This window comes from Kogia breviceps, chromosome 16, assembly GCF_026419965.1.
Source record: "Kogia breviceps isolate mKogBre1 chromosome 16, mKogBre1 haplotype 1, whole genome shotgun sequence".
Lineage (NCBI taxonomy): Eukaryota > Metazoa > Chordata > Mammalia > Artiodactyla > Physeteridae > Kogia > Kogia breviceps.
In genome coordinates, this window is record NC_081325.1 from 16,757,197 (window position 1) to 16,770,649 (window position 13,453).

General features: G+C 47.4%; 1 protein-coding gene across 6 annotated transcripts in view; it reads left to right on the forward strand.

The window, feature by feature from the left end:
• The window catches only part of DHRS12 (dehydrogenase/reductase 12), a 39,097-nt gene that overhangs the window by 15,546 nt on the left and 10,098 nt on the right, over positions 1 to 13,453 (forward strand). For all 6 annotated transcript variants that reach the window (XR_010837272.1, XM_059041646.2, XM_059041641.2 and 3 more), the window contains one exon: positions 663 to 744. Coding sequence is in view for 5 of the 6 variants with exons in the window: in XM_059041646.2 (XP_058897629.1) it covers positions 663 to 744 (82 nt within the window). In the remaining variant the exon portion in view is untranslated. The remainder of the gene's footprint in view (positions 1 to 662; positions 745 to 13,453) is intronic.

Here is a 13,453-nt window from a genome sequence, read left to right on the forward strand (position 1 = left end):
AGCTAGAGGACTCAGGTGGGTTGGTGCCCTGCTCCTCCCATATACTCTGAGCTGAGCTGCGTTTCTACCCAGATAGTTTCTAATGTGCTCCGAAATGTGCACTCGGGCTCAGGTCTACTCTTGCGCTGTCCCGTATGGCTACGGAGCATTTGAAATGTAGCTAGTCCAAGTTGAGATGTGCCATCAGTGTGTACACATCTGCCGATGTTGAAGACTTAGTGTGAAAAATAGAGTAAACTATAAATTTTTATATTGATTGCATTTTGAAATGATACTCTTTGGGATATATTGAGTTAAATAAAATATTAAAATCAATTTTACCTGTTTCTCTTTACCTTTTTAATGTGGCTACTTTCTAGAAAACTTAAAAGTATATATTTCTAGTGGACGGCACTGGTCTAGATGAATTCCTGGGGCACTTTGTTGTGGATTAGGTTGCTGGGCCAAGCCCTGGTCATCGGAGCTCTCTGCACAGCCCCGTGGCTGAGCCCGCTGCACAAATGGCATCTTCCAGGAAGGGGTTTGGAGTGAAGGGACAGTTGAGCAGAACTGTTGCCGTCACATGAATGTGGGACCAGTGGTGGTGGTGGAACTGTAGGGTTTGGGAACAGGTCCTTTGGCCCTATTTTCCTTTATTTTGAAATGGGAACTGTACTTTCTAGATCAATAATGCAGGTTGCATGGTCAATAAGAGAGAGCTCACGGAAGACGGACTTGAGAAAAACTTTGCTACCAACACTCTGGGTAAGTGTAAGCAGTTTTCTTGTTTGCTTTTAGCAAAATAAACGTAGACATACACGATACCGTAGAAGGATCAGAAAAACATTGGTCTCCTTTTTGGGTTCTTGGTCCTTGGTGTGATTGCATTTACTTTAAATTTATCCTTCAGTGCATTATTATTTCTTCATAAAACACTCTTTTCATGTTTTTCATAATATGTGTTAGTGCCAGAAATACTTAGCATTGTTAAAGTTTTTTTTTCTAGGAAGCTCAAGGCTCATTATAGACATGACGTTGGTGAGAAGGGCAAGGGCATCTTAGGTGCAAAGTGCAAACATGAAAACTGTAGCCAAGGGAACTTCCAGCCAGGGCTGAGAAAGGTGCAGCAATGAGACCAGAAGATGGGCCGAGAAGGGCACTCACCTTGAACGCAGGACCCCTGGGTTCCAGTTCCTGCTCTGTAACATCAGGCCAAGTCATTCTGTGCCAGGCCAGTGACTCTCAAAGTAGGGTTCCTGGGCCAGCGGCATCGATATCACCGGGCAACTGGGTAGCAAGCGCACATTCTCAGGCTTCTCCCCCAGCTCTACTAAATCCAAGACTAGGATGGGGCTGAGAAATCTGGGTTTTAACAAACCCTCCAGATGATTCTGATGCACACGAAACCAGTGTACCAGGATTTTAACCTCTTCGGATTTTCTCCATCTCGAACCAAGGGGTCTGGCGTACAGATCTTCCTCAGTTTATGTTGGGGTTAGGTGCCTGCCGGTCAACCCCATCATAAGTTGATCATATACTACATTGAAAATGCATTTAATCCACCTAACCTACCGAACATCGTAGCTTAGCCCAGCCCACCTTACACATGCTCAGAACACTTACATTAGCCTACAGTTGGGCAAAATCATCTACCACAAAGCCTAATTTATAAGGAAGTATTGAATATGTCATGTGATTTATTGAATACTATACTGAAAGTGAAAAACAGAACGGTCGTCTGGGTCCAGAATGGCTGGAAGCGTGAGGGTTGTTCGCTTTCGCGGTCACCTGGCCGACTGGCTGCTGCGGCTTTTGCTGCCCTGCATCCCGAGGGAGCACCATACTGCATGTCACCACCCCGGGAAAGGCTCAAAATCCAAAATTTGAAGTGCGATTTCTACCTAATGTGTATCGCTTTCGCACTGTCATAAGTCAAAAAATCGTAATTCAAACCATCGTAAGTCAGGGACCAACTGTAGACTATTTCGGTGCCTTTCAACTCAGAGATGCAATGAATCTAAGATTCTCCCCAGTGACTATACCATTTCCGCATAGGAAGTGAAGCTTTTAATAAGGCATTTTAATTCATCCTAAGTCACAAGATGAATGGCAGGGGTTCCTGTGTTTGTCGTTGAAGGTGTCCATTAAATAGTAACCCTCTTCCCAGCCAAGAACTGAACAATTTGAGGAGTAAGACGGTGGCTGAAAGCCCCAAATCGCTGTCGTTACAGATAAGGCTGGTTGAAGGTCAGGGCTCACGTGAGAGCCAAATGGCTTCCTTAATGCTAAACCCCAGAGTTAGCCAGCCTCACTTGCTTTGTTGCATCTGGCTGGCCTCAGACAGACACCACCAACCCCTCCCAGGAAGAGGTAGAGGCGGGGAGCAGAGCTCAGCAAGCCCAGATTATTGCTCCTAAATTTACTCCATTTTTTAAGTGGTCCCCGTCCTCGCAGTGGAGAGAGGAAGGGGCTGCCGGAGGACGCCCATTGTTCTCCCTCCAGGAGGAAGAGAGCATCTGGGGTGGGGAAGAGCCTTTCTCCCCGGCACTGAGGTTGCATTTATTTCTTCTTAAACAAATCCCTGGGAGCTTGCTGTGAAACGCTGCAAGTTTAGTACAAAATAGTCCCAACGTCCGCTTCGTTCCACATGTGGTATCCTTGCCCAAAGTACCAAAAGTATGCAAATGTGGGGTCACGCCAGGGTTTGCCTTCTAACTCTCCTGGATGTCAAGGACTCCTAGGGTCATAGCAGCTGGCCTCCCAGGTGGCTGCTCTCCAGGACCAGCTCTGTGATTTGCGGGGCCCAGTGCCAAACAAAAATAGGGGGCGTCTGTATTCAAAAAGTGCGGGGCCCTGTGGGGTTGCACAGGACGAAGCCCGCTCTGCCGCTTCCCCACCCGCCCATCCACCACACAGCTAAATGCTACCGCGTGTGCGCCGCATGCTGGGCACTCGTGGGTGGAGTACGTGTATATGGCACTGAACCCACGTGACCACCCTATGTTGGAAGTCTTCCTGCCTGTACATTACCGATGAAAACACTAGACTGAGAGAGCTTGCGTAACTTGCCCCAGGTCAAGTGGAGGAGCCAGAATTTGAACCCAAGTCTGTCTGCCCCCAGAGCCCAGGTTCATAACCAAGATGAGTTCTACTAGCCCCCAGCATCTCCTCCCTCAGACCCATCACTGCGTTATCATGAGATAAGTGCTAGCGGGAGGCTGGGAGGGGAGTGACCAGCCATGCCAGGAGAAGCATGGCCCAGGGCTGGGGGCACTGCTTGGAGGGCCTCCTGGGAATCTGCATTGATGGAGAATGTGGGGCAGATCCGATAGACTCTAAGGGAAGTGCCTTTTTTTTTTTTTTTTTTTTTTGCCACGCTGCAAGACTTGCTGGATCTTATTAGTTCCCCCACCAGGGACCGAAACCCAGGCCACCACAGGGAAAGCGCAGAGTCCTAACCACTGGACGACCAGGGAATTCCCTTTTTAAAAAATTTTATTTTATTATTGTTTGTTTTTGCTTTTGCCTTTTTGATTATACAGCTGATTATGTTGTACTTTTGTTATGGATCCGGTCTGCTTCTGAGGACCTTGATATCTCTTCATTTTCATTTCCTACCTGTGTTAGAAACATTTTATTGATTTTCCCAACCTCTCTGAGAAGCATAGTAATTCTCATGCTTAATATTTATTCATCGTCTCCAGAGGGGAAGACGTAGTCCAATATACACAGACACAAGTCAGTGACAGAGAGGGCAGCTTTATGTGCTTCTGCTTTACGGAGGAGGAGATACAGAGAGGTTCAAATATTGTCATTCTGAAGCAGGTCCAGAGCCAAACAAACAGCCCATACCTCTGTCTGAGTCCTAGGAAACTGCTGGCTGCCTTTCTAATATGAAACATATTTTCATGGCCCGATTATGTAACATAGGTTAGGTTGTTTTCTATTTTCTAAGATTCAGTTTGGCCTCTAGAAATACTTCCAATTCCCAGCCAAACATCAGTAGACTCCTGATCCTCTGAGGACAGGACACGATAGGATTTGCAGAATTTGTCACCAGATCCTAAGAGTTCGGGAGGTGGAGGATTAGTGAGATACTGTCAGAGCCCATGGCTGCATGTGGCTCTTCGTGAAGACATCATAGTCTATGAATTAGATAAAGTTTGGAAATCATTCTCCCTCTCCTTTTGTGGGGATGGGTGGGGCATGGAGAGGTTTTTCATAGTTTACTCTCCTAGGGACAAAAATGAGCTGCCCCAGGGTAGATTTGCGGGGAGACGAAGCGTGGAGGTAAAGTGATCTCATGAGACAGATGCTGTTTGGTTGCTGTTCTTGCCCCTGAGTTACGGGTCTTCTCAAACCATATCCGTTTTGCGTGTTGGCATTCAGTGGCATTCAGAGTCCGTGAGGAGTGAAGACAGATGTGTGGCGGGGGGTGGGTAGGGGCGCAGTGCTTCGCTGAGTGCTGTGCCGGCAGCTGGCCACAGCCCGAGCATCAGCCGATCAAAACCCTCACCCGCATCTCAGCCCCTCTCACCCACGGCACACGAGACAAGGATGCCATCCACCTCCTCCGAGACAGCTGTGTCATCAGTTAATTGACTGTAATAAACAGGAAGTGGTGCCTTAGATCTTTGGCAGAAGGTGGGAAAGTTCAGTTGAGGTCATTTTGGAAGGATGTACGTACATCAGTGTACGGTACGTGTTCTGTCCCTTCACATTCTGTTATTTGGAGCTTTCTGCTCACCAGCATAGCTCCACACCCAATGGTAACTGCTGTTTAAAGCAGGGACCCAGGGTCCAGAAACACCTTAATAATAATGATGATGATAATAATAATAATAGTAATAATAATGGCACACACTGAACACTTTCCATGTGCCAGGGCCTCCACTAAGTGTTTTTCTTGGACTATCTCGTTCAGTTCTCATAACAACTTTATGGATTTCATAAACAAGGAAACAGGATCAGAAGTAGTTTGAAACCAGAGTCTGAGTGACTCACCTTACTAAATAAATGACAACAAAATTATAGTTGGTCCATTTTTGCTATAGGCTTGTATCTGTCAGCTCTTGCTACATAACAAACAACCCCCAAATCTCTTAGGCATACAATAAATAAGCATGTATTTCTTGTTGACTCTTATGCAGGTCTGCTAGGTGGGCTAATGTCAGCTGAGCTCAGTAGGGTATCTCTAAGTAGCAAGTTGGGTCTGCATTATGTTCCAAATTCTTGCATCCTCCTTGGACCATTAGGCTGGCCAGAGTACGTTCCAGTGGCAATAGCAGAAGCCCAAGTGTGCAAGTGCATTGCAAGCCCCTGCTTGCTTCAGATCTGCTAACGTCCAGCTGACCAATGCAAGTCATTTCACAGAGCTCAAAATCAAGAGTCAGGGAAACATACTCCTCCCAGGAAACTGGGGAAGAGAGGGTGAATATTGTCCAACAGTAATCTACAACAAGGGTCTATTTTATTACATTGTAAGTCTTTGGCAATGGGTCATCTGAGTTTGATGTGGTAACTATTAACCCCAAATAGTTAATGAGCAAAATATCTTGTTCAGTACACATTTAAAGAGCCCACACTGTAAGCTGGACCCTGTGGTCAGCGATGAGGATTCAGAAATTATATGCACTCCTGGTCCAGTGTGAGAATCAGACATATAAACAATGTCAGTAACCGTATGGTTAAGTTCTCTTTTCATCCATGAAGGGAGCTGGGATCCAAACCCCAGGAAAGCAGAGAACGGTACTTCCAAGGTGAAATAGGCCCTCAGACACCAAATGTGTTTGGTGCCAGCCATTCTTATTTGTCAGTAAGCCTTACTCTGAGCTTTACCTATGTGCCATTTGGCTCCTAAAACCTCCTTCCAGCTCCCAAACCTTCAGGATTTCCAGAAAGACACAGTACCTGGGGATAGTAAGCACTGTAGAAATGTCAGCTAATATTGTTGTAACATCCAAATCCCTTCACCTGGAACTGAAGTCCTTGGTTATGGTACCTCCCCCATCTGTCCAAACATACTTCCATGATTTCCCAGCATGGATCCTCTGCCAGTCAGCCCATGATTTTTGGAAGCTGTCACCAGCAGGACACCTCCATGCTTTTGTTCCTGTGGCTCCTGTGCCTGGAACGTCCCCTTCCTGGTTCACTTTCACTTCTCCTCCATGACTCGCTGGGAACACACCAACCTGGAGCTTGGCCAGCCCTTCTCCTCCTCTGGGCTCCCAGAGCACCCTCTGTGACCCTATCTTAGCACCACAGAAGTCACCCTATGATAGGTGGTTTCTGGCATAGAGCATGAATCACTGAGTGCAGGCACTGCCTGGCCCTTACGAGGAGCTCAGTCCGTTTTGAGCTGACCCACTGGGTGGCTAGAGGTGAGGGTTAAAGAAGGAGTTGTAAGTTATTTACCCAAGAGAAATAACGTGTTTATGCAAAAACGTGCACACAAATGTTTATAGTTGCTTTATTTTTATTCATAATCACCCCAAACTGGAAACAACCCAGATGTCCTTCAACTGGTGAATAAACTGTGGTGCTTCCATACAATGGGATGCTATCCAGCAGTTAAAAGGAACAAAATATTGATGTTTGCAGCAATGTGGCCGAATCTTAAATGCATTGGCGAAAGTCAGGCCAGACTCAAAGGGATGCATTGTGTGATTCTGTTTATATGACGTTCTGGAAAATGCAAAGCTATGGGGACTGAGAACAGATCGTTGGTTGCTGGGGGTTAGGGGTGGGAGGAGGGTGTGACCATAAAGGTAGTAGGTGACTGTGAGGGAATATTTGGGGTGATGGAACGGTTGTGAATCACACCACAATCTAATGCGTAGAGTTACCCAATTGTATGCATTTGCAAGAGCTCATAGAGCTGCACACGGAGAATTTTACTGGATGTAAAAATATATAAGAAAAAGCAAAAAGATAGGAAGGTATCATAGCTCTCAGCACAGTGAGTCTGTTTCTTGGTAAGAAGCAGACTATTGACCATGATTGATTTGAGGTGCCCTCCTCCAATCAGTGCGCTCCTAGAAGGGGTACTGTCTTCCCTCCAGCCTAGAGCACAGGTCACCCTGCTCACGCCTGATAATAGTAGGTGCTAAAAAGCATCAGTTGGTGAGGAGTAAACTTAGAGGCACCTTCTGTGCTGTGCTGTGCAGAGGCTGGAGAAAGTCCTTCCACTGTTCCAAGGATAGTGGAATGCGCAAAGGCTGTGGACGGAGAGATGGCAGTCTTGCTGTCCACGAGAGCCTCTTGGGGTGAGGGAAGGCGACCCCATGAGGAACCCTTGACCGGAGCCAGAGTTCATGATTTCTGTGAGCCTACCTGGTTCTGGGTAAAATTGGGAAGCAGGCAGTAGTCACAAAAGAAAAGGTGATCAGCCAGCCTCAGTGTCTCATTGGCCTTCCCATGGTTCCTCACCCCCATCGTTGTCCTAGAATTTTCTCCGCACCACCTCTCCCCTAAGAAGCCCCTGAGGTGCAGGGAGAGAGGAAAATGGAGGGAGAGGGAGAGAGGGCTGCTGTCCAGCTACATCAGAGGGATCCCTTAGGTGTCCTTCTCCCGTTTTGAAATCTGGCCCCAAGGTGCCCAAGCCCCTCTGATCTCTTCAAACGACTGAACAAATGAATGCTGGAGTATTATCAGGGCCCCAGCAAAACCAGTATGGCTTCAGCAGCATCCCACATTCTGCACCATTCCCAGTTCCTTCCTCACGCCTCCTCTGTTCCTTCCTTCCAAACATTTTGTCTCCTTTCTCTCATTCCCTTGGGCTACACTCCTTTCTGGGTCCCAGCTCACAGCTCAGTAAATCAAGGATCTGTGCTCATCTTAGCAGGTGCCATCTTAGGACTTTGTGTGGGGGGCAGGGTAGGGCGGAGGTGTTTATTCAGGATCGCTTTTTTCTAATCATAAGACAAATGTGTCTTCTGTTAGGAAATAGGGAAATAAAAGTATCCAAGAGAAACCAAAACTCCTGTAATTCCATCATTAAGATAAAACCACCATTAACATGGGTCTATTTTTTCCAGCCTTTTTCTATGTGTGTCCCCTACTCCGAGGAGGGGCCACAGTGTGTATATCATTCTGAGTCTTGTGTTTTTCCAGGTAGTATTATATTATAAATGTTTTCTCGTGTCATTAAACATCCTTTAAAATGTTACTTCTATTTAGAATACATTCTGTTGTATGAATGTGCCATAGTTTAGTATGTTTATCCCCTATTGTGGGATATTTAGCTTGTTTCCAACTTCTCACTATTGAAAGTGATTCCACCATGAGTACTTCTGTTCATACATTTTTGTGTGGATCTTTGGTTATTGCCTTAGGATGGATTCCTAGGAGTGAAATTACAGACACCTAGTCTGTGACCATTTTTGAGACCTTTGACCAAATTGCCAAATACATTATACATTAACCAAATTGCCCACCAGAAAAATTGGAGCAATTTGTATTCCTAACAGAATTCTTTTTTTTTTTTTTTTGCGGTACGCGGGCCTCTCACTGTTGTGGCCTCTCCCGTTGCGGAGCACAGGCTCCGGACGCGCAGGCTCAGCGGCCATGGCTCACGGGCTCAGCCGCTCTGCGGCATGTGGGATCTTCCCGGACCGGGGCACGAACCCGCGTCCCCTGCGTCGGCAGGTGGATTCTCAACCACTGCGCCACCAGGGAAGCCCCCCACCAGCATTCTTAGTGCTTCTCTCTCCCTATCCCAACAAACTCTGGGTCCCACCCATCATCCCCAAAAGAATGATCTTTGCAAAAGTGATAGATGAAATCTGGCATCTTACTTTTCTTTGCATTGCTTTGGTTACTAGTGATATTGAACTTGGCGATGGTGGTTATTTATTGGCCATTTGTATTTCTTTTGGGAGTTGCCTGTTCATGTCCTTTGCCCATTTTTCAATTGTGATCATCATCTTTTAAACTGTTGGTTTATAAGTCTTCATTGGCACATTTATCACAAGTGCCTTCCTCCCTGACACCCCCACCACCACCAGTTTGGCAAATTACTTTTTAATTCTGTTTTTGGTGCTTTGGTTGGTCACACAGAAGTTTAAGTTTTCTATGTAGTCATGCTGTATCTTTATTATTAAGACTGATTTATTCATTTTTATGGTTTAAAAAAATCCTGGTTACCCTAAATACTTGTTATTCCCCCCTCTTTTCTTACAACATTTTCTCTTATTTAGTGTTTTCATCCACTGGAAGTTATTTGGGTATTAGGTAGGTAAGGACCCTTTTCTCCTCTTTCTTTCTCTCTTTCTTCTCATGCTTTTTAATAAGCAGTGTCACAGTTCTGCTTATATGTTGCATAATCTTTGCTTTCTTTTGAGTTGTGTTACCGTCTCTCTCATACACCAAATTCTCACTAAGTTGCTTCTCTTTCCGAGCTCCGGTCTGTTCCGCTGATCTAGTCATTACTGTCACGACTGCACTATTCTCATTATTCACATACATTTTAATATCTTCTAGGGCAAAAGCCCTAGCTCATCACCCCTCGCATTCTTGAGACATTTTCACCCAGAGGACTGATAGATTGGGGGTGAGGAGGCCAGACGTCAGGCATCAGGGGAGACTGGTGGGGTCTGGAGCGCCTGAAGCTACAAGGTAGGACCCCTCGGCCCCCAGAAGGGCTTTGGAGCCCTGAGTGAGGCTCTTGGTCTAAAACTGCACTGGTGGGGGGGGGCGGGCAGGCCTGTGCAGCCCTTCTAAGGACAGAATGGGTAAATAAACCCCAAAGTCAGAGATCATCTGCCCCTTGGCTTTGGTTTTCTGCCAGCCATTGAGGCTGCTTTGGATGAGGCAGAAACACCTTCCAGAGCTGAGCCCCTGGGCCCCGATGGGCCTCCCCACCTGCCTGCCCGCCACTCCAGGGTGGGGTCTGAGCCACTGCAATGCCCGGGCCGGGGCGAGCTCTCTCGGGGCCCCGTGGGGACCACGCCTCCTGTTCTCCCAGCCAAGGAGCACTGGCCCCAATTCGGGAAGCGAGTGAGGTTTCCGGCCCCATCCTGGCCTGGGGGCCCAGGACCTTATCGGATAATCTGGCTGGGATTCCATGGGTGTTGTTAAAGGAGAGGTACTCACAGCAGTTCTACCACGCACCCGCTTGGGGAATTTTAAAAACAGAATCCCAATTAAGCACCGTCATGCTTTTAATAAGGCCATTCTCTCCCTGCCGTAAAGCCGGCTCTTTCCTGCTGTAAAGCAGGCTCTTTCCTTGGGCCTCAGGTGTGGTACCAACAGCCTCCCTCTCAGTGTGACAGCAGGGAGAGATGCAGTCATCTTGCACCAGAAACACTGGTTTAGCTGTAGCACCCTGAGGTACAGACCTTGGATGGCCTGGGGAGGACAAGGAAGTGACAGCATATTCACTTTTGTGGGTTACCTGGAGCCCAAGACAGGTGCCGGAGCTCCCCCCCTCCCCTCAGGTGGACTCTTCCCACCTCACAGGTGTCCATCGCCACATTTAAACAATGCTCTCAGGCTGCTCACAGCTTCAGCCACCCTTGGCTGAGCCCTCCCCCCACCCCCAGGCTCTTTGCACAGACTGCTCCACGCCTGGACACCCTCCTTCCATCCCTACCCTCTCCTCGCACCCTGCCAGCTTAGTCCTGCCTCTCTCGCCTCTAAATCTTAGCTCAGGTGTCACCTCACTGCTAACTCGGCCCCAGTGCCACCGCCACCCCATCCCATGTGCTCAGAACAGTCTCTCCTGCACAGCACTGACCTCACTGTGGGTGTAGGTTCATTACATAATAAGCTGTCAATGCCTGGTGAACACTGCAGTCAGGGAGATCTCACCGTATCCCTAGTGTTTATCTCTGGGTCTGGCATTCAGCAAGTGGAACTGGAAGCGGGGGAAGTTGAGGTTGGGGGCAAAGGGAAAGCTCTGACTCATCCTCACCGCTGTCTGACCCCAAACCAAGAGTAAATACCCCACGAGAAACGGATGACTCCGATGCCTCTGAATGCCTCATTTTCTCTGGGACTCTGTGCTCCCAGCTTCCCCAGGTAATATGATCTTGGAAATGGTCTTTATATAATTTGTAAAGTCAGTGTGTGAGGCCCCTAGGCTCGCTGTGGGATGTTTGTGTGATTGTAGCAATGGGATAGTATTCATCACGCAACTGTCTGCTCCTTTAAAATCTGCACCAGTAACCTCCCAGGGGTAGAGGAACAATCCTTTTCTCTGGCACATAGTACAATTGGTAGAAGCATATACCCAAATACACCCACTTAGTAACCAAAGTGGCTTTATTTCAAGCTGGCTGTGAAGGTTTCTTAATAGAAAGTCCAATCAGCTCTCCTATGCTAAATGTAAACATTGCAGTAGATTTTTCTCATCAAACAGTACTTTTAATGCTACTGAAATATATCATGCCCACGATATGGTGTGATTCCAGGAGCACCATGATTTAACATTCGGATGGAAATGTGGTTTCAGGAACGCTATAAGGGTACTCCGCACCCCTCCTTCAGCGTTACCCGGCTCGGCACAGTGTAACATCCCTTCCTAATTAGCTTATATAGAGAGATTTGCTTCAGGTCATGTACCCATGTCATAAAGGTCCTTGTTGCCATATTTAGAAGACTATGTCCAACATAAATTCCACTCCCAAATCTCTTTCTCGTAATGAACCTCCATCGACATAATGAGTTCCTTGGAAGGAAGGCCTTGTGTAAATTAAAAATACTAATGAGTCATAATGATAATGAATTATTTTCCTTATTACTGGGAGCAGGACTTGGGCACGTTATCCTGTGGCTGAAGGTGTCTCCCCTACACCCAGATCTGCCCTCCCCCAGGAGCCCAGACTAAAATAGGTTCTCTCTTTTTTTTTTTTCTCTCCTCATCAAAGCTCTGAATCCCCCAAATGTCCCCGATCTTAGCTAGTCAGTCTTGGAGGAATGGACGTTACTAAACTGTTCACGCTAAGGTAGGAATGACCCGAAGGCACCCATAGCTGTTCCCAGCAGTGTGCTGCTTGCACCTTTCCAAGGATATTCCTATTAGCTGGTTAGCACAGGTGAACTGGCGGATTTTCTAGCTAAGACCAAGCCCAGTGTCTTAGGGATTGTCTGGTTACAAGGAACAGGAACCCACTCAAGCCGACTAAAGAAAACTGATTTCCTGCTGGGGGAGGCAGGGGCAGCCTTCACAGAACTTAGCGGCAGAGGCACAGCTGGGCTTTGGGAGCGTCAGGGACAGGACAGGAGAGCGTGAGGAACTGGGGTGAACTTTTCCTGTTTCTCTGGGACCCTTGTCCACAGACTCTATCCCAACTCTCCTGTCCTCTGCAGGATGCTTCTCCATGCACATGGGCCAAATATGGCGGCCGCTGAGTCAAGGGTCCCGAGCCCATGCTCTTGCGGGGAGGGTTCGACGGGCACAGCTTGGCTCAGGTGTCACCCCTAACTCGGTCTCCTCTGCCCATGGGGTCGAGGTTGCATGGCTCAAACACAGTGCCTGGCCCAGGGTCATGACTCGGTTACGTGTTGTTACAGGATGCAGGGCCCAGCCCTAAGGGGAGGGGAGGGGGCACGTCTCCAGAAGAAGTCTACTGCACCAGGCCGAGGAGTTTTCTGCCGAATTTGGTTGGGCGCCTGGAGTGTTGAAGGGCTTTGGGGAAGGAGGGTGGCATATTGGCGCCCGTGTTAAGAGCAGGCCCGTGGTGGGAGCTGGTGAGCTGGGCAAGGAGCTCCTGGTGCCATGTTCATCCTAAAGGAGCAGTGACTTGCAGACAACGGGATTCATTCGTACTCCCTTGGCACTGGAGTCTGTTGGGACTCTGTGATTGAATGACTCAAGAAAAGGGAGATTTGCCATGTTTTCCATTCTGCGTGAACTTGCTGGGAACTTGGAAAAGTCACAGAACCTCTTTGGGATTCTCTTAATTCCAATTCTTTTAATTAAAATGAAAATAATAAATATATATATATAAATATACACATACATACTACTTATATATTTTTATGTTATTAGCAGATTCTTTTAAAAGATCTTATTGGCTTTATTCAGAGATTCCTAAATTGGGGAACATCAATCTAGCAATAGACAGGAGCCTCAAAGAACTGTACAAGGCAAGAAATTTTATAGGCAGAAGGGAGCAGGAACAAGGAAGTTATACTGGGCATGTAGCAGATTTTTCCTGTGTTTCTCTTTGCTGGCCTGTAAAGATGCTGAGGATACACAGGAAAGGCCTCAGAAAGCTGGCTCGGAGGCTGGAGGATTATAAATCACTTGTGCCTGGAAGGAGAGAGGCTTCGTCTCCTTCTCAGGGAGGAGAAATGCTTGCTGTGTGTGAAGAGTGACATATGTGCTTTGAAATGATAAAGCTGGAGACCTAGGAGGCAAAAAGCATATAGAAGCACACGATGGCTCAGATCTGCTGGGGCCGGGGGACCCAGAGAGCAGGATGGGAGAGGCCCGTTTTGTGGATTTGGAATGCGGGAGTTTTTTGTTTTT